The sequence below is a fragment of the Calypte anna genome, chromosome 3 (assembly GCF_003957555.1).
Source record: "Calypte anna isolate BGI_N300 chromosome 3, bCalAnn1_v1.p, whole genome shotgun sequence".
NCBI lineage: Eukaryota > Metazoa > Chordata > Aves > Apodiformes > Trochilidae > Calypte > Calypte anna.
In genome coordinates, this window is record NC_044246.1 from 40,134,754 (window position 1) to 40,158,611 (window position 23,858).

Here is a 23,858-nt window from a genome sequence, read left to right on the forward strand (position 1 = left end):
TTTTAGGCCTGCTCTACCCTCTTCCACAGGCTCCAACAGCACCAGCACAGTAACACAGTAAGGACTTGGGGGAGGGAAAAAAAAAAATCACCACCAAACAACTGGTGTAGCCCAAGTTGGTTTTGCAATGCTTTTATTACTGTATATATTAACATTGTTTTGGATAGTATGTAGCAGGCATCTCAACATTTAAGTTCATTTGTGCACTTCTCTGCAGGGAAGATGTTTTACCCTCAAATACACCTCCTTCAGGTTTGCTTCCTGATCTTAGCAGCACTCACTAGTCCTACTGCTCCTGCTCCCCAGGAGGAGCAGGTCACATTATATAATGAATTATACCAACAAGCACATCTCTAATAGAAAGCACATCACTTTATTGTGAAGGTTTTAAGTGGAAGAGTTCAACTTAACCATGACAATACTTTATGTATTACAATTGCCTGTTGATTGATGCAACTATGTTGAAGAAAGCTGTTAGCCAAAGTCATCCCCCCTCCCCCCCAAAAAAAGAGGATATTTGCACCAATTTTAGTTTATACCTCACAACATACCTAGGCTATATTTTTACTATCACAGGGTGTATTTACTACTAGGGGAATGTTACATGGTCTTTCAAACATGAGACTATTTACAGAATAGGCTGAACATTTGAGTTTAGATAAAGCTGAACAATTTTACACGTATAGGAAGTGTTATAGGCTAGCTTTCCTGTGGCTTTTAGCTAGACATCAGGCACTAATGATTTGATTAGCTCTGTACAAAGAATCACACACTGTTCAAAAACCTCTTGGCTGCTGGTTAGTTCCAAATTGTTTAAGATCGCGCCTACGTTGAGCAACAGTCTGTGGTGGGGCCTTACTGTCCCCGTTTCATCCTTCTGATGCCTCTGTGCATAACAGAATAGAAGCTAAGCTGTTGCACTAACTCAGAAGAGTACTGATTAAAAGAGGATGGAATTAACAGTATATAGAAAAAAACCCATAATATTGGTAGAAAGTTATACCACCTCAAGGTTACACTGAAGCCACTGATGTGAGGGAAATACTGCTCTCTCCCCTACCACAGCCAAAGCAGACAGGAATTCCCTACATCGAGTCCTTGAGAAATAAATTAAGTTCCAAGACTAAGTTAGGGAACTGTTGTACATTCAGAGCGCATTATGCCTCCTCCAACCTTGGCTGGGTGTTTGTGGTACAGCATTTGTGCCTTAAGCACCATGACAACTCAGGCTTTTGAGCCATAATCACTAGTTTTAGTAGACCAGAGACCTTCCCTGCAACTAGAAGGTCTGAGAGCCATGGCTGCACACAGATACTTTTTGTGCACAATGCAAGCCTGATTTCCCCCTTAGCCATACAAATTAAGACAATATTTATCACCATACAGTTTGATATTACTTCCAATAAGTACAATATTTATTAAACATTTCTTCAGTTTTGTTACATATTGTGCAACAAATTACAATATTCTGCAGCCACAAATTATATGCAGAGTATGAAGAAACTATTAATCAGATAGTGTGATCTTTCCATTTATAATTCTACAAGAAGGAACTAGCAAATCAGATCTTACATATATCTTACTAAATTTTATGCATGGAAAGTGACAGACACTGTTGTGCTGTTTGATACAAAATGGCTAAACTTCATCTTCAGAAGACTAAACCTGACATCTAAACATGCCAATAGAAACATCAAAACAAAAATACATCCTAACCAACCACAGGAAACAGTCTGGTATCAGGAAAAGCAACAAGGATTACACGTTTATAAACCAGCACACAAAGGTTTAAAACAGTTCTGAAAATGAAGTTAGCTGTCTTGAGTCAAGGGAATAAAAAAAGTCAGTATTGACCATTTACAATCTCTGACCTTTGTGGAGACGGTAAGAATCTGTTGTAGTGCAGCTACATACAGTACAATTCAGGCAATTTTTATTTATTTTTTTTTTTCACTTGGGTTCAGATTGCAAATTCATTGTTGTGAGACAAAAGGGGGGAGGCAGGTTTTAGCAGCAACCTCCACTAGACTGCTTGACTGGAGTGCTCTGAATTTTAACATTGGACTTCTCCACACCACCAGCTGTCGCTCCCGGACCCATTCGCTTTTTAATCTCAGCAGCCATGGTCATGAAAGACTGTTCTACATTTGTGGCATTCTTTGCACTGGTTTCCAAAAACGGTATTCCAAGAGAATCTGCAAATTCCTGCAAATTAAGAAACAGTGAACAGTAAGCTCATATACCTCACCCTGTTTCCTGACGCACTGCTGGATGAGTTGCAAGCTCCTCCACCCCACTTCCCAAACTCCAGTCTGAGGATGACCTTCACTGCAGGGGGTTGTAACACTTCTTGCATTTATGGCACCTTAACACCAAGACACTTACGTGCACCACAACTGGAGGACTCCTCTGCGTTATGACCCAGGCCTAGGTGCTCAACCAAAGCAAACACACATCAATACCAACATACCTTTGCTGTTGTATAGTCTACTACTTTCTTTGTGGTCAGATCACATTTGTTCCCCACCAACAACTTGTTGACGTTTTCACTGGCATAACGGTCTATCTCCTGCAGCCACTGCTTTACATTATTGAAAGACTCCTAGGAGATAAAATAACTGTAAGCAAGACCCTTAACCAAGAGGAAATTGTTCAGTAATTGCCAGGAAAGAACACCAAGCAGTGTACTTACAGCGTGGTTCACGACCACTGGAGAGTGCTACAGCACACCCCTGACTGCCTGAGGAGGGGAGAGTCAGCACAGGGTTTGTAAGGCTCCCCAGTCCATGCTCCAAGCCCTACAAATCTGCCCTTCCTCCCTTCCTGCTCTCTCCTTCCCCTCCTCCCACTTATTTTTCTCTGCTGTCTCTTGAAAAGTCAAGAACTTTTACCACCTGGGACTCTTCCTCCTCCAGCAGCAGAGATAAAAAGCACAGCACACAGCTGAAATCAGAAGAGTCACAGACATTTACAAAGCATCATATATTGGGTGCAAACCACATTGTTGTAGAGATGCTAGAACCACCTTTGATTCCAGAAATACAGAACTGCTATGCCTTAGCAACAGTTCTTTTTCAGGAAGCTACACTTCCTGGGAACCCTTCAAACCAGACAACTGCACCAGTAATCTTCAGAGATCCTTTCACAGAAACACTGGCTCAGTTGTATCCTGCATAGGTGCTGATAATTTTCAGTTTCAAATGCCAGTTTTTACTGTAGACCAAAGTTCAAGGACATTCAGAAATCCTTCAGCAACTTCCATCAGTAACTCAGACTTCCTGCTACCAAAGAAAGCTGAGAAGTGTTCACATAGAACAATCAGTTACCCACCCACCCAGTTTTAGGCTAACCCTAAGATACAACTGCTTCAGAGCCACAGATCCCAACACTTTATTTCTGTTCAGCACCAAACCGGACCAGCACACACACTGAGCTTGATAAACATTCACACAGCTTGAGGAACATCATCACTGTGTCCTTAAGAGCTGAGTTGTTAAATTCTCTTTTTACTTATCAGCCTAACGTACTTCAGATGTGAGAAACTCTCCATGCACAGGTTTAACACTTACCTGATCTGTAACATCATACACAACTATGATGCCATGAGCGCCTCTATAGTAACTGGAAGTGATAGTGCGAAACCTCTCCTGTCCTGCTGTGTCCCACTGCAAGGCAAATGGTAAGATCAGTTGCTGCAATGCAGCTGTGCCAGTGTCACACACCAGTTTGCAGAAATGCAGCTCAGCTGACTCCCCATCCAACTATGAGCATATCCAAGCCACGGCTACAGAAGTGGCTCCGAAGCTGTGGGCATCACAAGGGATCTGAGAAGACCAAGACATTTTAACTGAGGAGAATTACACTTCAGTAGGTGCTTTTCTAGAAGCACACATTTGTTTGGTTTCAGACAAGTGCAGTCAAGAGATCTCACTTTGTTTGGTTTCAGACAAGTGCAGTCAAGAGATCTCACTGAGAAAAACAATAAGCAGTTTTGACCCGTGAAGAAGCAATGGTTCAGTGGTCAGAATAAATGTGCACCAGGGCTTGAAAACCTGTTAAGGAAAAGGTCAGAGATATGTGGGTCTTTAGCATGACCACTCCCTTCAGCTCCTTTGCTACACCAGTTGCAGGAAAAGTATTTAAAAGCAACATGCTCTTCAGGGGATGAAGACCAACAATTCAAACCAAACCCTTCTCCTGCCAAGTTAATGAAGTGCTTGATCTCATGTCCCAGCAGGACAGGACCAGCACTCACCCAGACATTTCTCTCCCTAGAGCCATGTCAATAAAAGGGCTACCTGCACATTAAGAATCATCAGACTTAAGAGACGGACTTCAGCAGTGGCAGCATTTCCTAGTGGGCTGCTCTGGACTCAGAGCATACATTAGAGTCTGGAGGCTCAGATTCAGGCTTAGGCTTCTGGCCACAACCTGGACTCCTGCTTCACAACACAGTCTGGAATCCCTGAGTCATTGCCTTCAAGTCCTGAGAGCCTCTGCTTGAGCTGGAAGCAGTGGCTGACAAGGATTGTGTGACCTTGCATAGGTATTAGATTTCATTACACCAGTCACCCTTTTAGAGTGCTTCAAGATTAGAGGAAAGAACTGCCAACTTCCCTGCTTATTCCAAGCAAAAGGCCAAAAGCAGAGCAAGAAAACACTACCCAGTGCTAAGGCAGGCAGGCCAGCATGTTGGTGTTTATGTCAGTTTTTCCATTCAGGTCAACAAAAGTAGAGTTTCCAGCAGCAGCAGCCAGTGCAGCCTGGTACTAAGCAGCTGCTGCAGAATTCAGGCATCTTAGACAACTATGTGCTTTCACACTTGCACAGATCCTTGCCAAATACTGCAGAACTACACCAGTTCTGTTATTGGAGACCTCCAGCACAGGATTCTACCCTTATTCAGCTTGCAGCCTATAGTGCCTTTTAAATACTTAAGCTTTCTTTTTTTCCCAGGAAAATACATTTCCAAGTCTTTTCCTCTTCCAGGCTGACAGCCCTGATAACCATCCTTCTTTAAGGACAGGTCACAGGAAATTTTAGAAAAACAGCCTAGCCTCTTGTAACTGGGAAGATACTGCTTAAATTTTAATGATTACACTTGAAAGACAACTACCAGTAGTTGTGAATGTCATTCGGTGCTTCGACAGATTAAAGTACCCAGGAGTTGAGAAACACTACTTACTATCTGAAGCTTGATTGTTTTCCCATCTAATTCTATAGTTCTGATTTTGAAGTCCACACCAATCGTGCTGATGTAACTTTCTGTGTACGTGTCATCCTAGAAAAAAGAGCAAACAGGAGTCAAGACAGCTGCACTTCTTCTACAGTCACCTACACTTTATTATGCCACAGGCAGGCACCAGGCAGACAAAGGTACTTAATTCCCTACCAAAAAGTCTGATCGTTCATGGCAAAGTCCAATACGTCACTAGGCACTTTCACTGAGTATTTACTCTTCAAAATTTCAGCAGTTTTTTTAAAGGCACCTCACATAACACGGTTTATGTTCCAAAAACTACTCAGAAAACCTCTTTTCTAGAAATCCTGTAGTGTTAAGTCCTTCTGAACTGTAGCTTAAAACAGACTTTGCTTGTGCTGGCAGACTAAAGAGCTAATTAGAGTAACTATGGTTATTAAAATGCCTCAGATTTTTACTTTGCTTTGATGGCTTCTCATCTGTATTACACAGCAAACTATCTACAACAGGTCAGAGGCTGTGCCTCAGTGGCACTCACATCTCAGTTCCAGATCCTCTGTTGCCACAGCTGGTTGCTAAGGGAGTTTAGAGTTACAGCTTGGGTACTTGTGTTAAGTACTCTGCACTGCTGTCTGTGTTAATACAGGAAGGAAAACCAGCACTGGTTTAACAGCTTGCATGGACCTAACTGCAGAGTCTCCAGCAGGCCTTAAGGCACACATGAAACCCTGGATCAGTCTATGCTACCTTCTGGCTGCTAGCATGAAGGAAATTTTTATTCCCAAAGTAACCAGTAGGCTAGAACTTCATGTAATATACATCACAAAAGGCTTCATATCTATGTTTTTATAAATCACAAAAGCAACGTTTTTCTTTTAGTTATGAAGACACCTTAGGTGTTACTCCTGCAAGGAAGCATAAAGCATTAAGCCTTTTAGAATGACATGACATTTATTTCCTTAACATTTCAATACTCAATAGGTTATGTTTAAAAAGCCTGATGCTGTTTAACCTGCAGCAGAAAGAACACAGGTAAGTGAATGCTGTGATAATTCTCTACCTAGAAGTAAAATAGATTTGTTAGAATGCCAGCCTTCTAAAGAAGAAAGTTACTTAATTGAAGAAATATCAAAACTAAGCACAAACTTAAGCTGGCTATCAAAAAAGAAAAGTTGGGTTACTCACATGAAGCCAAAATTAATTCAAAAGTATCTGCAAGTGAAGCAGGCTAGACTGCTCTGGGAGTACTCCTCCAGCTCTGGTGTCACCTCCATTCCACTGCTTCCAGTTCCATGAGCAGAGCAGGTAACGTTTTCCTAGTGTTCATACTGGGTTTAGTGTCTCCCTGTCCTAATACTGCACAAACAGCGGTGGTAATAGCTTTAACTTCAGTGATGCTGTTTGCATTCACCAGACCACTATTTCTTATTAAACATGAAACACAAGCAGCTCTTTCCAGGGGTGCTCAGAGCAACTGCTGAGGCTGTGAAACTGCTGCCATCATCTTGCAGTAGTTTAGAAACTCGAGTTTCTAAACTAATGCCCCAGATTCTCCCTTCCTTCCTCTCCTCCCATGGCAACATAAAGCTGCCCTTTGGCACGGGCACAGATAAGGAGTTCACCAGACTCCAGCTTTTTATACTCACAGCTATCAAACCAGTTTTAAATTTTCCAGAAAACTAGAGCTTTTTGCCTCAAATTTCAGCCATAGCAGCCCACCAGCCATCTCAACATTTATTTAGACACTCATTCACTAAAGGAACCATAAGGTCTTATTATTACTAGAGTATTATTTAAATTACTACTTCCTCTGGCTAAGCAATCAGTGGGCCTTCTTAGTGAAGATTTCAGACTTAATCTGACTGAAAATATTCAGATCAAGTAGTAACTGATCAAGATCAAGATCAGCCCTGACACATTTGTACTCTTCATGCCTGAAGGCACACATCCCAGAATTGAAGTATGGTCTTTAGTGTTCTGCCACTAGGGTAATGATGGAAGTCAAATTAGGATATCTTGTTCTCAAAGTAACAGGAAAATGAGAATTTAAAATAATGTCAAGACTATGTCCACTTAAGTCATTCTGTATTAAACAAATAAATCTGCTAGGAAAGAATGCAGGAGACAGGAGGGTTTTGCAATACTTCAGTCATTGCTTGGTATACCAGACCTGACAGACAGCAGTGCTTTCAAGTAGTTCTTGTAGCAGAGAAGTTCTTGCCAAGTAGCTGGTGCTTTTTTACATAAAGTTTTAAAGCATGATCACTTACTGCAAATCTAAGTAGAAGGCAAGATTTCCCAACACCGGAGTCTCCAATCAGAAGTAGCTTGAATAAATAGTCACTGCAGAAGGGAAAAAAAAAAGTCACTTAATGAAGAACACTATCACAAACCAAGTTCCTTTTATCTAGTATACTATGATGTTTGAGAAAGTTAAATTATTTCACTGCTAGGGAAGTCACCTGCAACTCCAAACTTCTCTATCCAGTTTACATATTGTAACAATTTACTTAATTTACTTGATAAGGGAAGTGTAGGTGCTCTGAACACAGCATTTTTGTGTATGATTGTGCTTTTGTAGGAAGTTACTCTGGGGATATTAGTGTGACTACCACCAAGACAAACACAGTCCTACTTCAGCCCTTTGTGGTCTAGCTAAGATTAAAACAATGTTTCACAATTAAGTGCAAGCCTTAAGTTTGGTTGAGTGACTCCAGTAAGATGCAGATGGTAGTAATACCCTGCTGTCCCCAGTTAAGCAATTGAGCCATTATCTTTGCAAAATCTTTAAAGTCAAAGGCTTAGGTCCACTGCCCAGTTTCACAAGTACTATGTAGCTGCCCAAAACCACCCAATTCCGTCCCCTGTTTAAGTAATGCAAATTGAAGTTCATCAGAATCCAACAGCACAATATGCAATTTAAGTATACAAACTATGAGCACCAAGTTTACTGCCCTGCAAAATGAATGTCCAGCTTCCACAACAAACTGTTAACAGCTGACAGTAACCACATACTCCACTTGCCTTTCAGGAACTATAATAAAGCTAAAGCCATTGCCAGATGAAGATACATTCATTTACTAGAGGGTATCAGGTGATATATTAGTAATTCTCAAGTCACTTTGGAAGAGGCAATAATTTTTTTGTTGTTGTTTAATGTTGAGTCATTCCAACTCTGAGGGAACAAGCATCAATGATCAGCCTAGTCATACACTTGGAAGAGTAGTGAAGATTTCATTCTTAGAAAAACATCAGATTTTGTGTTAGTCAGATGAGTAATGGGCAGTTTAATACTAGAGATCAAGCATCAGAGAAAAAGCAACAAACCATCACTTCGAAAAGTTATTTTGCTTTGCAAGTATTAGACTAACCCACTGTAGGTTTACAACTCTTCAGTACCTGCAGTATACAGGATTAAGTCCTGTTCTAATTCAACCAGATGAGTTTAGGTATTTCTATGCCTGCTTAACCAAACTGAGAAGGTAAAGCACATGCAAATGCCTGAAGTCAACTGTCCCCACCTATTATTCCCCAACATTGGCATGGACCCTGCCTGGCAGGAATCCAGCCAGGAAACTGCATCCCTCCTCATCTGGTAACAGCCAAGCAGATGGTCAACTGCTGGGCTTTGGACTACTCCTCTGCTCCAGTGCCCAAATGCCCATCATCCTGGCTGGTGCCTGGCTGCAAGAACAGGCTCAACTGAAACCTTCATGAGCTTCTGCATTGCTTCTGTCAAGGCTAGAGAAATGAGAAGTGGTGAATGTAGCAACTAGTAAGCTGATCCTTAGAAATGCAACTTTCCCTGTCAATGAACAGCTAAAAACACTCAAGGTATTTTAAAAAAAGTCAATATCTTAGCAGTTTATGGCCACAGAATTCACTACTCCACCTGTCAAGTCATGCACTGAAGAGAAGATGGCTTTCACAGAATGAGTTATCAACCCAAAATGTTCAGTGGAGGTAAGTTACATCACAACCCACAGAGCTTAATAGTTTCAAGACAGCTGAAGCATTATTACTGACCCAGAAGCAGTACTATTGCCTGAACACTTGCAAGTGTTCATAGACAAAATATGTTTCTTGAAGTTTGGACCCACCCATAAGGTGACAAAAAAATCACCTCACAACCTGGAGGCCTGAGTGCTGCTTCCCTGTGTGCCTTGCTCAGGCTCCACCTGAAGAAAATCCACCACATTTACACTGACAGCCTAGTGGTGGAAGATACACAGCTGTGCTTTTTTTCTGATAAAAGTGTTTAAAGCCCAAGGATCACTGAAGTGGGGCGGCACTGAGCAGTGTTAATTGTTACCCTCTGCTGCCTTAAAACCACCACCATCACCCAGGAACAGTAGGCAAGAGGTTACCCAATAACTTTAGTAAGAGACATTTAAACTTTTTACCCCTACTAATAATTTTATTCCCCAAGAGTAGCAGAGTAATTCTACCTAACCTGGAGACAAAGGTAAAGTGCATCAGAGACCTGGTCCACTGTTAAACCTATTCCTTCTTCCCCAGAATTAGCATAAACTGAAGTCACAGTTGCCTGAGCCTTCAAACAGCTCCTTCCTACTTAAGCAGGAATTTTTGGTTGTTTAGCTCACTGCAAAACCAGAATTTTCAGCAATCCTGAAGTTAAATTATTATTTACAGTAAGCACAAATACACTTTAAAGTATTAGAGCTTGCAGCATGTTATAATCCCCTTAAGAATGGCAACACATGAATATTGCCATATATTGTTTTCCCTAAAATTAGTGGGGAGAAAAAAATTAATTCCTGGTGTAGGTAAGGCTTCAGCTACAAGTCTGAAATATTCATTTAAGAGCCTGCCTTTTCTTCTAAGGGGAATTCAGCTCTTCCCAGCTCTCAAACATCAGGTAATATGTCTGCCTCTGTTACTCTTAGTGCTGAAAAGCAGCTCCCAAACATATCTTAATCTTCTATTAAATTTTGACTATTCAGAAGCAAACGAGAATGATAAGGGTTAATACACAGCACTATTCTTAATGTGAAAATAACCCAGAAGCCTTAAATACTGGGTTTGACATTTTTGCTATTAAGACCTTCACTCAATTTGGTACTTCCAGAAGCAAGTGACAACCACAGAACATTGATCAAGATTAATTCCCGATACCACTTGGCTGTTAGTTCACTCACCAGGGTGTTTATACTAGTCAGCCTACTCTATGCAAGCTGAAAAAAGGGGTAGGAACAGTGACTTTAGCCATCTGCCTCACCCCCACCAGCAACACCTGTGCCAGTCAGGCTGTAGCATGGCTTAAAACAGCCTTGACTGAGTTAGCTCTGTCTCTGGCCCTAGAAATGGGTATTTCATCACAAAACCCCAGTGTTGCCTGGTAAGCAAGACTGACCTTAGACCTGAATCAATTCAGAGATAATTCAGGTAGGAGCTTACTACTTTTTTTTTAATATTTTAAAATATTAAGATAATTCCATATTCCGTATGATATAGTACCTTCCTTTCTAGGTCCCGTTGTTTTAGGACCTTCTAAAATACACCAGGTACCTGTATCAGGGCCTTGAGAACCAAATGAGACATATGACAATTTTAGAGACAGCTCGCAGGGTACACCAACAGTTCAAATCAACCAAAAATGATCACAAGATATAAAAATTTACACAAGTCTATTTCTAGACTGAACTACACCGACAGGATTATTTGTGTTGATGGGTTCAACTATAGCAGTGTGTCCAACAAGCCATGCAGGTTATTAATATTTGCTCCTGAAGAGCCACAGATTCATTTCTGAAGGCACTGAATTTTGCTCTTCAAATATGAAGACATCAGCTCTTCCAGCTCAGGCAGCCTTCATAAAGCAGGCTGAGCTATGCAGTATAGCCTTCTCCACACTTCTTGAAGATGGTGTGAATTCAGATTTATCATTCATCTAATTCTCACCGATTCCACAAGCAGCTATAATAAAGAACAGACTGGAAGAATGCATGTAGGTACTGTCAGTAAGAGTGAGGCTTTCAAATCCTCCCCATCTAGAAGAGGATATGATAACTTCCTCTTGACAAAAAGATAAAGAATAGATATGCACATTTAAATAAGTCTTGCAAAAAAACCCAAACATCTCCAAAACAACCTTGACATCTTTGCAGCATCCTCTTGAGTTCTCCATGCAATAGGCAGCAAGTTCGGCAGAAGACCAAGAAGTCAACTGAGGACAGACCTGGGCAAAGCTGCATGGAACAAGGGACCTGTGGGCCCCTACAATACTGTTGGTTTATACAGGTAGACACATGAGGACTTTTTTCTAAATGCCAAGATTTTATGCTAAAATAGAGAAGACTGGGTAGTCATCCATCTCTAACAAGGAACTGCTGGAATCAGCTTTTATCACTGATGTCAGCTGCAAGTTTACTGTAAACAGGTACTCACAGCAGCCTCAAATCCACAGACTTTGTTCCACCACCCAAGAAATTCTGAGGAGGAACATGACTGTCACTGATTACACACTGCCTGTGTAAGTAAAAAGACTGCAGAAGACACAATGCCACTGTGCACTGCAGACTGCCATTTAGAAAGGTTAGAACACAAACAGTTTGGGGTGATTCCAGTAACTTGGAAGCTGTCACTCAATCATTACCTACTGAACACCCTCACACAAGACTGAAAAATCCCTACACAAGTATTCTCCAACACTGAAGAATGAAAAACAAAAAAGAGATTTACTCCCAAACCCATATGATTTCCCCAACTCCCCCTTGAAGAAGGCAGCTAGAACAAGACACAGACTACAGAGCATTGATCAAGATTAATTCCCGGTATCACTTGGCTGTTATTTCACTCACCAGTGTGTTTATACTAGTCAGCCTACTGTATGCAAGCTGAAAAAAGGGGTAGGAAGCACTGAACCTGACCTATCCAGTCACAACAGTGTCAATATTGACATTTTGCTCACTTAAACACCATAAGGGAGGGGAGGAATACAGAAGAAATATACCCCAGTGATAGGTGGGCAGATGTTTTGAGAATTCAGCTTCCAGATGCCAGCACTAATATCTTATCCAGCCCTCTTCAGCTCCTTTGCTAAAATGAGCAAGTGTATTAACTACTCCACTAGGCTGTTCTACAGCTCTGAAGTTTCATGGAAGCTCACACACCACCCATGCACCACACCACCCTTCAAACCCTCACACCCATAGCTTCTAATCCTGTAGCTTTACCAGGAAAATAGAAGGTGACAGATCTTTAAGGAGACAAATATTTTTATTAATAAATTTTCTCTAGCTATCCCACTGACCTCAGATAGTTCTGGCATGCCCCAGAGAAAGGATTCGGGGCTACAGCCTGATCTGAAGCTGTGATAAAGTGAGAATGTGTCACATTATATACAAGGCACTTCTGAAAGGACATCTGTACCTGAATCTGTTACACATTAATGTCATAATCCTGTAAACCTTATTCCTGGTTTAACATTGATCCATATTACAGCAACAGATATTTTCTGTCCATCTCACCACACCCTTCCCATGTCCAATCCTCATCCTGCAGACACAACTCCATCAGGAAGTGGCAATTTAATACTACAAATTAAACCTCAGCTTCTCCTCTTTGTTTCACTTTCAAGAACTCAGCTGTCCTCTCTACCAGGAATGAGCGCTCTTCATGGAGAACAAGTTTCCTTCCAAACGTCTTTCCTGTCTTCAGAGCAGCATTTAGTATCAATGCAGGGAACTCCTCCCTGCATCTCTCTAGAGAGGCTAAGAGACTTCCAAAAAGGTAAAAAACCACAGAAAAAAACTTCTTCATGTTTCTGCACAGACAGTGTCAGCAGCCTAGCACTTTGCAGGCAGCTTTTCACTACAAACCTCACCAATCTGCAAGGTAAACCTGAGTTTAACCCAGAGTCATTATAAGCAAAGAGGCACCAACCAACTTGTTGGTCTTTCACCCACTGACTACCTACAGCTGCTCTTTTAGTGTTTTCCGAGGCCACAAGGGCAAGCTAGCTATGAAATCTTGCCAAGATGTAACTTGAGTTCCTGGCTGTATCTCTTAGTTTTCACCAATGCCTACTTTGCCTTCTACTCGTATTTGCTCTCCAGGTGACTTTAAAGGGCCCAGAGGGCCTGCAATATGTTGCCACAAGCCAAGAGCACAAAAGAGATCACAAGTCAGTAGCTTCAGCTTTGTGTAAAAGCATGTTTGGAGGACAAAAGTTTTTCAGAATGTCATCCACAGACAATGGGTATTTAGACCAGCAACATCACACCATGCCCGCATCTCAATACCATAACCACTTCAGTTACATTAGAGGGCACAGTGGCTTCATCATCCCAAACTGGAGTGCCAGCAAAGCCAGTGTCAGTGAGAGAATCCTAAAAACACTCTCCAATACTTAAGTACTGAGAGTGCAGCAGCTGATTTATAAAACACTTTTTAACTAATCCCAAGTCTCTCCTGTTTTTTACTCAAAAAAAGTCCATGAGGTAAAGGAGGTTTATTGTCCTCAACATCCTGGTGGGCAAACCACAGCTCTTACAGTTGCCAGGATACAGACAACTGCTGACCATAGAGCTCGGACATCTTTACTTTGGGCACTCCCATTAGAAAAAAGGGCCATGTTCACCCGAGGAACACCAATGCTCCGGCAAAAAAACACCAATACAAACACAACAAAAAAACCCAAACCCAACAAATGTGCCATCACCAAGCTTTCTAGGCAAGTGTTATTTCAGCTCAAGACAGCCCCACGAGCATTTCATTATCAAGTCACAGCGTTGCAAAATCTACATAGGCAAGAAGTGTTTTGCAAGAGCCATGTGACACACACATGACTTGCAGCTAAAGTGAAGGGTGGACCTCTGACTACTAAGCTGGCAGCAGCAACCGGTCAGGAAGATCGGCTTTCACAAAGAGCTGGTTTTCCTCCCTCACTTGTTGGAGCCCGGGCTCCGATGCGCATTTTCGAAGGCCAGAAAATTCGCCATCCGCTGCGCCCATACTTACTTGGCCACCGACATCGCTCCCGGGGAGGGAGGCGAGATGCCGAAGGCGCCCGGATCACCGGGCCCATCGCGCCGGTTGTTAGCAGGAACATCATTAACTTTTCATGGCCCACCATCCGGCAGCACCACCCATCCCCACTCGCCGCCCTGGTGCCCGTAACCCAAACCCCGGGGGACGGTACCAGCAGGCCCAACACCTGCTCTCCGCCGCCGCACGGCCTCCGGGGCACGGTTCCCTCGGTGATCGGGGGCAGGCGACTGGCTGACAAGAGTCGCTCAGGCCCGAAGGCTCGGCCCTTCCTTCTCTCTCTCTCCCAGGTCCCTTCCCCTCCCCCCCCCACCTTCGCCAGGCCCGGCGGCGGCCTCCCTGCCCGCCCGCCCTCCCTCCCTCCCCTCCCGCGGCCCACCCATCGCGTCCCCCTCGGCGCGGGGCAGTTGCACCCCGGGCCGCGACAAGCCCCCTTCCCCCTCCTCCTCCCCGGCCCGCACTCACTATTCGGGATTCATGCTGGACATGTCCGTGGGGCCCGCGGCCCGAGGGACGGCGAGCGCGCTCTAAGGTGGGGTGTTCGCGGCCTGGCACCTCCCGCCGCCGAGGTGGGCGCTCCGCGGATGCAGACGTCCAACGGCTCCCGCCTTCTCCCGGCGCTCGGCTGCCCCTCCGCGGCCTCCGCGGCCTCCGCTCTCGCTCCTCAGCCCAAAATGGCTGCCAGAGCCCAACCAGGAAACGGGGCGGCCTTTCGCCGAGCAGCGCTTACATGGCCGGGGGGCTGTGGCGGGGCATGCCGGGAAACCGAGTCCTAGCGGCCGAAGAAGATCCGCGCCTCCGGGCGGCCGCGCCCGACCATTGGGAACTCGCTTTCCCGGCGGCCTTTGCGGCGGCGGCAGCGCATGCGCCCCGGCCGGCCTTTCTTCCCTCGGCCCCGTCGGCTCGGCGCGGCACTTGGCGCTGCCGATTGGCCGGGGAGGAGCCGGCTCAGGGTGACGTCGGCGGGCAGACGTGGCAGCTCTGACGAGTCACCGCGCGGGCAGCTGGGGGGCGGGGCCTTGCCGGGCGGGGCCGGGCCGGGCACCCTCATGGCGGGAGGGGGCGAGCGGGCGACCTGGGACCCGCCCAGCCTCACCACCGCCCGGGTTGCCCTCCCGTCTCAGGAGGTGGCCCCCCCCGGCACGGCCCAGCCAGAGGCTTATTTTACCCGTCGGTTAGGTTTCCTCCTCTATAAAGACGGGGGAGGAGGAGGGTGTGCCGGGGCCTGGCAGCCACCTACACGTCGGGATTTAAATCTCTGAAAGGGAAGGAGTTAAAAGTATTTCGCCTTTAAAAAGAGGAGAGAGAGAGCGGCCTGAGCGGAGGGGGTCGGACTGCCTGCCCGACTCCTTGTTCTGCCCCTCACCTTGGTGCCGGGTGAGGCGAAAATGGAGGCGTTGTCACCAAAACCAGGAACAAGGGTGGCTGGCAGCGCCACGACATCGGTCAGAGAGCGGGGCACCTGCTGGAGTTCAGACCTTTCTCTTCTCCACATGCGTTAATCAGATACAATCCCTATTTTGTTACAATCCCTATTTTCTTGTCTTGTCCTCGCATCTTTTATCAAAAGCAGTCATGTTGGGTAACATTCCATGGGCACAACACATACTGCTGTGCTGATCTTACTGCTGGGAAACAGGCCAGGAGAGATTGCCACACACCTGGCATCTCGGAGAAAACCACTTGTTAACACCGGGTGAATTCTGTATACAGGCACCTAGTCTTCTGGTCAACCACGCAAAACAAATTCTTACAGAATATCAGATTTTTAGTTGTTTATGCTTTTGTATTTATTCTGAACCTTTCCAATGCTATCAGAAAGAGCACACTGCTGCCCCGCTATATACATCGTTCTAGATTCATACACAGAGCACTGCTAAACCCTGCAAATCTTAACAGCTCCTTGTAATCAGCTCGGGAATTTAAATCCCTACTAACTACATATTATCTGACATTATTTCATTACAAAGGGCATAGTATAATACATTGGCCAAGGGTTATCTTCTAACCAGCTCAAAGGACAGGAGGAACAAACCACAAATGGATTACGAGACCATCAAAACATCCCATGCAGGTAAGTGTGTGTAGGACTTCAGCTTCCTAGGCCAAGCTGGGGAGTGTTACTGCAGCCATGTAGCTGTTAATTGGTTCATGAACTGACTTCCACTGAGCTGCAACTCATCAGCCATGGCACTACACCAAGGGACAGCCAAAATAACCAACGGGAACAGTCGTCATCCCATTGAACGGTAACAGAGAGAGCTGAGTCCCAGAGGAACTGAAACTGCACAGTCTTGTCCTTTTTTCCCTCACAGTAAGATCGTGAAAAGTCACCCACACTTCACACGTCTTCATGGTTTTAATACAGTTCTGTTCAGTTCCTTAAAAAAAGGCAGTAAACTGTGACGACTGTCGTAAAAAAATACGTTTAAAAAGGTTTTGGGTTACCTTGGTTTTCTCGCATTGCTTGTTAGGCAACATAATCTACAGATGAATCTACCACAAAATGACTGCACATTCTGCTTCTGCAGTGGCTGTTGTTGAAGATTCTACTTCCCTTTCCCTATTACTTTGTGTCTTTGTGAAACAATACCAATTTTATTTGACATTTGTAAATTGTTTGAAAGTCTTTGTTTGTACAGCCTGGCTCCTGAAATGCTCTGTGGAAGGTGACTAGATATGCAGGAATACCCCAGATGACAAACTCCATTTATCACACAGCACATCATTCTCTGTTGAATACAAAAATTGTTTATGCAGGGACATTTTTAACATTTGTGCTTTCACTTGTCTCTTCCCCAGTGAAACAAAAAGCTCCAACCACCCCAATTCCTTATTCCTGTGTGAGGAATAATGCTAACAAGTCACAGGAAATAGGGCTCTGCCACATTTGGCACTACATTAATGAATCCAGCAAAGTCAGAGCAGACACAGGGACAAACCAACTCCAGCAGCACCAGCTAACTATGAAAGCTGCCAATTAGATTTACTTCTGAAGTAAGGCACAGGTTAACAAGCACGTGGGATGCAGTTTCATCTCAGAGAAATAATAGCTTCCGTGTCTGAGGAGATCATACTTAATCTGTATGACTGAACCAGCAGCACAGCAACCCCGGGCTCTTGGCTGGGTGTGAGTGACATGCAAAAAGTGGGTCTCCTTCAGCTCTCCAAAGAGGAGCAGGGAGGGCCTTCTGCTGCCCATGTTGCAGGCTGAGGTCATCTGCTGCTGTGATGTCATCTGCAACTGAGTGTCTGCACTTGTCTAACTGGATGAACAGGTTCAGGACCCCTGCCTGGTTTCTAGCAGGGTTCAGAGTGATGATTTATAACCTGTAGATCACGCTCCACTCTGTTCCTCCTCGTTCCTGAAGTGGCTATTCACAGTTTATCCTGAATGTCACCAACCACTGAGTGGTTACAGAAGTCGTGCTTGTCTTCTCACTAACAGGAGTGCGATGCAAGGAGCAGGGTAAGATGCCAGTTAGGGAAACATTATTCATATACCTTCAGGGCTGACTTCTGCCTGTGCCAATGGAGGATTATTTTATCCTGCTGGTGAAATCAGCTGCAGAATTTCCCCTGCTTCAGCTACAGAGCTCTACTGGAGCAGCCTAGGAGAAAGGAAGAGCCATGAGCACAGATACCTTGTAGTGTCATCACCTGCCCCAGTCCTGTCCACCTCAGGGCAGTATCCTGACCCACTAACTTGTGTTTTTGAAGTTGACACCTGCTGGTTTCTGCTTCCAGTCAGGTGAACTGCCATCCCCTGCTCCCTTCTCTCTTTTCCCTAGGCCACGAAAGGTGTGTGACAGAGGAGGTTCTGAGAAAAGAAGGGCAGGGGATGGGACTGAAGGAGAGAGAGAGAAAGCAAACTACAGTGGCTGCAGGCAGGTGCAAGAAGGAAGACAGAGAAGGAAAAACAGCACAGATGATGAAGGAAAAAATGTTACAGCTGCATGAGTTCAGCTTTTGCATTGCAGTATGGAGCCCATGTGCCTGCTCTGCCACAGGGCTGTCACTGGGACTGTCAGGGTATTGCAGCCTGTGGAAAGCAACAGTTTTCTGCGAGCATAGGATTTGTTCTACCTTCCTCTTCCACCCTTGTATCATATGAAACAGTCAATATTTTTTGCTATATAACCACGCCACACAGTCACAGAGCAAGGGCAGGGTTCAAGTCTGCTCTCTACCACAGTTTTTACCCTGAAAATGTCTTTATTTTCCCTTTGTAGCAGTTCTTGAACCAAAGGTAAAGGGGAATCAGGTTTCTTAACCACTACTGCCTCCCCATAAAGCTGACATGTTAGCACAGCAGTGTTCAGGTATAATATGGTTCCTGCCTGTGTCCTTCTTCCTCAGCTATGTATAAAATTTAGAAAAAACCCCAAACCAAACCAGAACCAATTTAGGTATTTATTTCCACTCCTGCCTTGCTCTGCTCTTCCTTTCCCCTTCCCCTTCTCAGTGTCTGATCTGTGTAGTGGGAAGCTGGCAGGCTAATAGAGGCACAACAGCCATGCAGAGAAGGTCAGGTGCCAGGAATGCACAACAGTGAGCTGAGATATTGCAACTAATTCTAAATATAAGGAGTGCTGGGGAACAAACACTGATTTTAGCTTATCAATAGCAGCATGTCTCTCTCATATTGCTCACAGTCCTCCCTTGTATGTAATCTCTCTGCAGGACTTGCCAGCTACCAATGTTTTTCTGACAATATAACCACTCCATTTCTGATGTGCTGGCAGCACACCTAAAATGGTGTTACCAAATTCTTCTCTGTATTAATTCTTGTTTTAGGAAGTAAAAGGGCAAAGTTGCTGATGGACCTGTGGTACCACTGGGAGGGATAGAACAAAATAACCCATAATCAGGTGTACTCTGATGTCAGAAAAACAGAAGTAGAGGGAAAAATGTATTCTGGAACTGTTGAGAAGTGCTGATCCAGTATCACATATTATTTCTCACAAGAGGGAGAGAACCAAGGAGTGTAATGGATATTACCAGTCTGAAAATCAACAGGAAACAGCTGATGTACAGCTCTACCTCTTGTTTTTGCCTCATATGGCCTGTGCATTTCTATCCTCTAGTGAGAGGAAAGCAGGCAGAGGTTTCACATTGGTTCCAGTCACAGGCAGATACAGGCAGGGTAAAGTGTCAAGAGCACTTGGTGGATGTGAAGGTGTAGCAGGATGCTCAAAGAGCAGATATCCAACACTGTTGAGCTAAATTTCCTTTGGGAAACTCCTAAGAGGAGATCCAGAACCTTGCTCCAGCTCCTGTCTTCAGAATGCAGGCCCAATTTGCTTCAGTTGTGAGCATGTGAGTTTTTGTGACAACTGTCACCCAAATTTGACATAGAAATTATACTGGGCAGGACAGGAACCACTGTAACAAGCTGGCTACCTATTAACTTTGATATATTCCTTTACTTTCTACTTTAGATGGTGATTTCTCAATCTTCTGCAAAACTGACAATTTGCATTGCAGGAGTAGCCATGGAGGAAGCAGAGGGGTTTGGTAGTTGGGGCTTTGTGTTACGCAAGCCTAGTGGAAGCATCGTAACATTGAAAGCTTAGGAAAGTAACTGAATGCTTTTGGTAAAATAATTAGAAAAAATTAGGTTGGAAGAGACAGCAATAGATGACACAGTCAGTTCCTCTGTTTCAGTTGCAGCTATTTCAATCCCAATAGGGATATATTTGAAAACACCCAGAAATGACAATTCCACTGCTCCCACAGGCCATTTATGATAGCACCCACAAGAAAGGTAAAAAAGCTCAGTGGTAAAATAAATAAAAATAAATTAAGCAGCCTAGGCTTTTACTTAAGGTTGCTGATGAATTCTGTACACTTTACTTCATCTGTTATACCCTGGCCATCTTTTTAATCATAATCTTCAGTGCCACAAGAGATAAAGATGACTTTATACATCAGCATATGCCAATATCTTGAGCTTCTGTAGCTCAGTGCCAGATGAGGGCCTGGCATGTTTGTTGTTTTTATAATGACAGCTCAGGCTCTGGCCTGCAGCTGTGCAACAGGAGATTGGACTCTGAGGCTGCCACCTCCTGAGCACCTGATGTCTTGCTTACAGCACCCATTTCCTTATGGTAAATGAATGCCTCCTTACTGGTGCAGACTTTGGCTGACTGCCACACAGACATTGGGGCAGAAAACACACTTTAAAAGGTCCCAGAAACATCGTGAAGTAAGAACACTTAGGGTGTTCTTACTGAAGGGGTTGCTTAAGTAGGGATCATAGTACTCTCCACAGATGCTGCCAAGGGCTATCTTCTATGTCTGACTCACTCATTTTGCAACCCAGAAGAGATAGCAGGGTTGCACACCATGGAATTTGGTCGCTCTACTCTTTGCCTAGGTATCTATTTGCCTAAGTGTTCAATTCATCAGAGCACTTATCATCTAAATGCTCTGGCATGTAATCATCCTGCTGGACTGGCACCTCCCTGTTTGGCCCGGGATGTTGTTTAACACTGACATTGATTTAATATTGGAGGGCTTTTTTACTGGGTTTTGCCAGTGGTTTTGATGCCAGGGTTCTGGAAGGGAGTTTCACCCAGTTAAGCTGAAAAGCTTATATTTTCTTATACATGTGTAAAGCATCCAGAAGCAGCAAAAGGATACATTTTAAAATGAAAAACAGCAAATCAAATCAATGTCTGTATATTCTTTCATTTTTCCTTCTAGCCCTTTTCTTCAAAACCAGCTTTTGTTCCACTATTCTCTCTTCTGACATTTTTTTTCGAAAACTTTCTTCTCTATTTTCCTTTGTTTATGATCCTCCTTCTTCTTCCTTATCCTTTTTGCACTGCTGCCTTGCACAGCACCTTCCATACTTAGAGTGTTGCACACTTATGGGGGCCTGCAACATGTTATTCAACAACACAATGCCTCCCTTGTTTCATGGCCTGACACCAATTATACCATTTTACACTTTCCTTGATCTATATTTGGAATTTCTTTCTCACTGTTCGTTGTGCTTTTTCATCTTTCTTGCCTCTTGGTCTTCTGTTCTCTCCCCACTCACCCCTGGTAAGCTCCACCTAACTTGGTCAGGGCATTCATTAGCAGGCTTATGAAACTGCTTGCACATGCGTGTACAATTTAGCTGTTTGTCAGGAGAGAGAGGCTCAGACCTCCACAATGACATTTGGGCCTGCAATTGCATATTACACTGTCTTCTAGCATTCTCTCTTTTCACGGTGGCTACAAAAGCAGAGAGAAAGGAGGAGCCATTTCCCACACTAGCCAGTAATGAATGTGCATCTTCCAAAGGACAAGCTGGTCTTGCCAAGTCCCACACGCACTTTTCCTGCACATAGTCAATCCCCACATAGTCAATCTGGAGTCCTGCCAAGGCTATGGTAGTTGCACAGTTTGAGAAATACTGTTATAGGTCAAAGATGCACCACTATCTAGACCCACACAGCATATCCTGACCTTTTCAATGCTCAGGCCTTCACAGTCTTTTAAGCACAAAAGTCTTAAAACTCTCAGAAGTGTTTGTGTTTTTCTTGTCCATACTTTCTTTGCAGTTTCTGCTATATTTCATCCCTAAAAATGGCAGCAAAGAATCAGTCAACAAGGACATTTGAGTCTACCCAAAGCTCTAAATGCACCCTTTGATGCTGCATCTTTCTGTAAACAGGTGCATTTCAACACAAGAATTCTTAAGTATTCTTTCTTAAGTATTATGGGATTTAGGGAGATTCGAAAGTAACACAACTGCTTTTTCCTATCAGTAAAGTTGATAACTGCATACCTCCCTTGTCTGTTAGACTAAACTTTGTGTAGTCATACACTAAATTAAACTAACAACCAACAGAAAACCAGATGGGATCTATCTTTTATTGTTATTCAGTACAAATCTTTAAATGTAACAAAAGTTCAAGGAACAAAGCTCAGACACTGGATCAGTAAAGTCAAACACTTTCATTTTCCTTCTAAACACAGAACCTTCTAAACCAGAACTGAGGCTGGCTTACAGACTCAATTTCCAATTGATAATTTTAAATTAAAATCCCTTGGATTAAAATTAGACATAATCTCTATTATTTCAGACAGAAGTTTGTAATTTGTACCATTTGTATCACACAAGGCCTCTGCAGTCCAGTACAGATCAGTTCAAAAGTCTTTGAAGAAGCAAAGATTTTTGGTAGCTGATTTTGAAAAAAGAAAATTAGGAAAGGCTTCATTCTGCTTAAAACATTAATCAGTGAATTTAAGTGGTAAAACTCTCCATAGTAGTAATGCCAGTATGAGAAGCAAGTATTCTTTATCTGGATTATACAAACACAAAATTAGGAAATTACACTCAGGATTCAGCCAAGTGTGAAAAAATTTCCATGCAGCTCAAAGTTTTGAGTATTGGGGGAATTTATTTTCCTTCTCTCAATTTCTTGCTCTCTACTTCCTCTCCCTTTTCTTTTTGTCCCTTTAATTTTTTAAGATTGCACTGCCTCTGCAATGACCCAGTACACCTAAGCATACTGTTTAGACACACAACCTAAATATAGTGAAAAACTCTTAAACTCCATAGAGGTTTTTATTTTTTAAGCAATGTTTAATTACTAGCAGGCTAATCCTGCAACCATTTTTCACTGGAAACACTCTATGCAATGGAAGGGTGCTAAGGTGATTCTAAATTAAATTGTGTAATGACTGACAAACTTTAAAAAAAACAACTTAACAAACATGAAAGCAAAGGTATAAAGATACTGGACACATTGCTAAAATGTGGTAGAAAAAACATTATTCAAAACTAAAATATCCACAGTGGAAATAAATTTCTCTTTTTTGTTTTTGTTCATAAGGCAGGCACATCATGTTAAATTCCAAATTCTGTATTTAGATGCTTAATTTAATTTAATTTTAGATTTATACTGATTTCCAGGTATAACAAAACGTTTCTCCCAGATCTCAAAAGACTGCTTACCAATGACCAATCTGTCCTGATGGTCACCTACAGATTTTCCTGTATGATGTATTCTTCTGTGGGGGTTGCTGCCCCTTCCTAGGGGGGTTGCTGCACTTATTCACCAATGCAATCCTTTTCCTGAGACCAACTTCAGTATACAAATGGCACTGATGAAACAGCTCCGGTTTTTCCCTAAAAGCAAACAAAAGGAGAGATAACAGGTATATAATTACAAGAGCTATGCATTCACCACTAAGAAATTTTTTAAAACTATACATTCCACTGGCTACTGTGGTGAAAAATAATTAGGAAGAATGTTATTCAAGATAGGGTACTGAAATTATTTGGTCCCTTTACCTTAAAGGAAAAAAAAAGCTATCAAAAAAAAATCAAGTAATTCACAGTTAAATGCAGTAATGCACAGTCAAATCAAGTAATGCACAGTTAAATTCACAGTCACTCCCTATACAGTGCATGCACTCCCTGTGTTCATTGACTAATGAGATTCTTTTTGTACTGTGGAAAAAAAAAAGGACATGTTTTGAATACATGAGATTAACTATTAAAATTCAGCTGTTATCTAACATAATATTTTTCCCATGTAATACTCATTCCATAGTTGGGGGTTTATATCCAAATACAAAATCTGCTTAAATACATGGTTCAAAAGACATGGTAATATCATATCTAAATCAAGACCTTAAAAAAGCG

The 23,858-nt window shown here is 43.2% G+C and overlaps 1 protein-coding gene across 1 annotated transcript; it reads right to left on the reverse strand.

The window, feature by feature from the left end:
• Positions 1 to 116: 116 nt before the first annotated feature.
• Positions 117 to 14,927, reverse strand: RAB1A (RAB1A, member RAS oncogene family). The gene is made up of 6 exons (XM_030448591.1): positions 14,675 to 14,927; positions 7,471 to 7,543; positions 5,186 to 5,281; positions 3,570 to 3,665; positions 2,471 to 2,602; positions 117 to 2,205 (listed from the first exon to the last, which is right to left on the reverse strand). Exons 1-6 carry the CDS (start codon positions 14,695 to 14,697, stop codon positions 2,008 to 2,010), a joined length of 618 nt encoding a protein of 205 aa, XP_030304451.1. The 5' UTR covers positions 14,698 to 14,927; the 3' UTR covers positions 117 to 2,007.
• Positions 14,928 to 23,858: the final 8,931 nt, after the last annotated feature.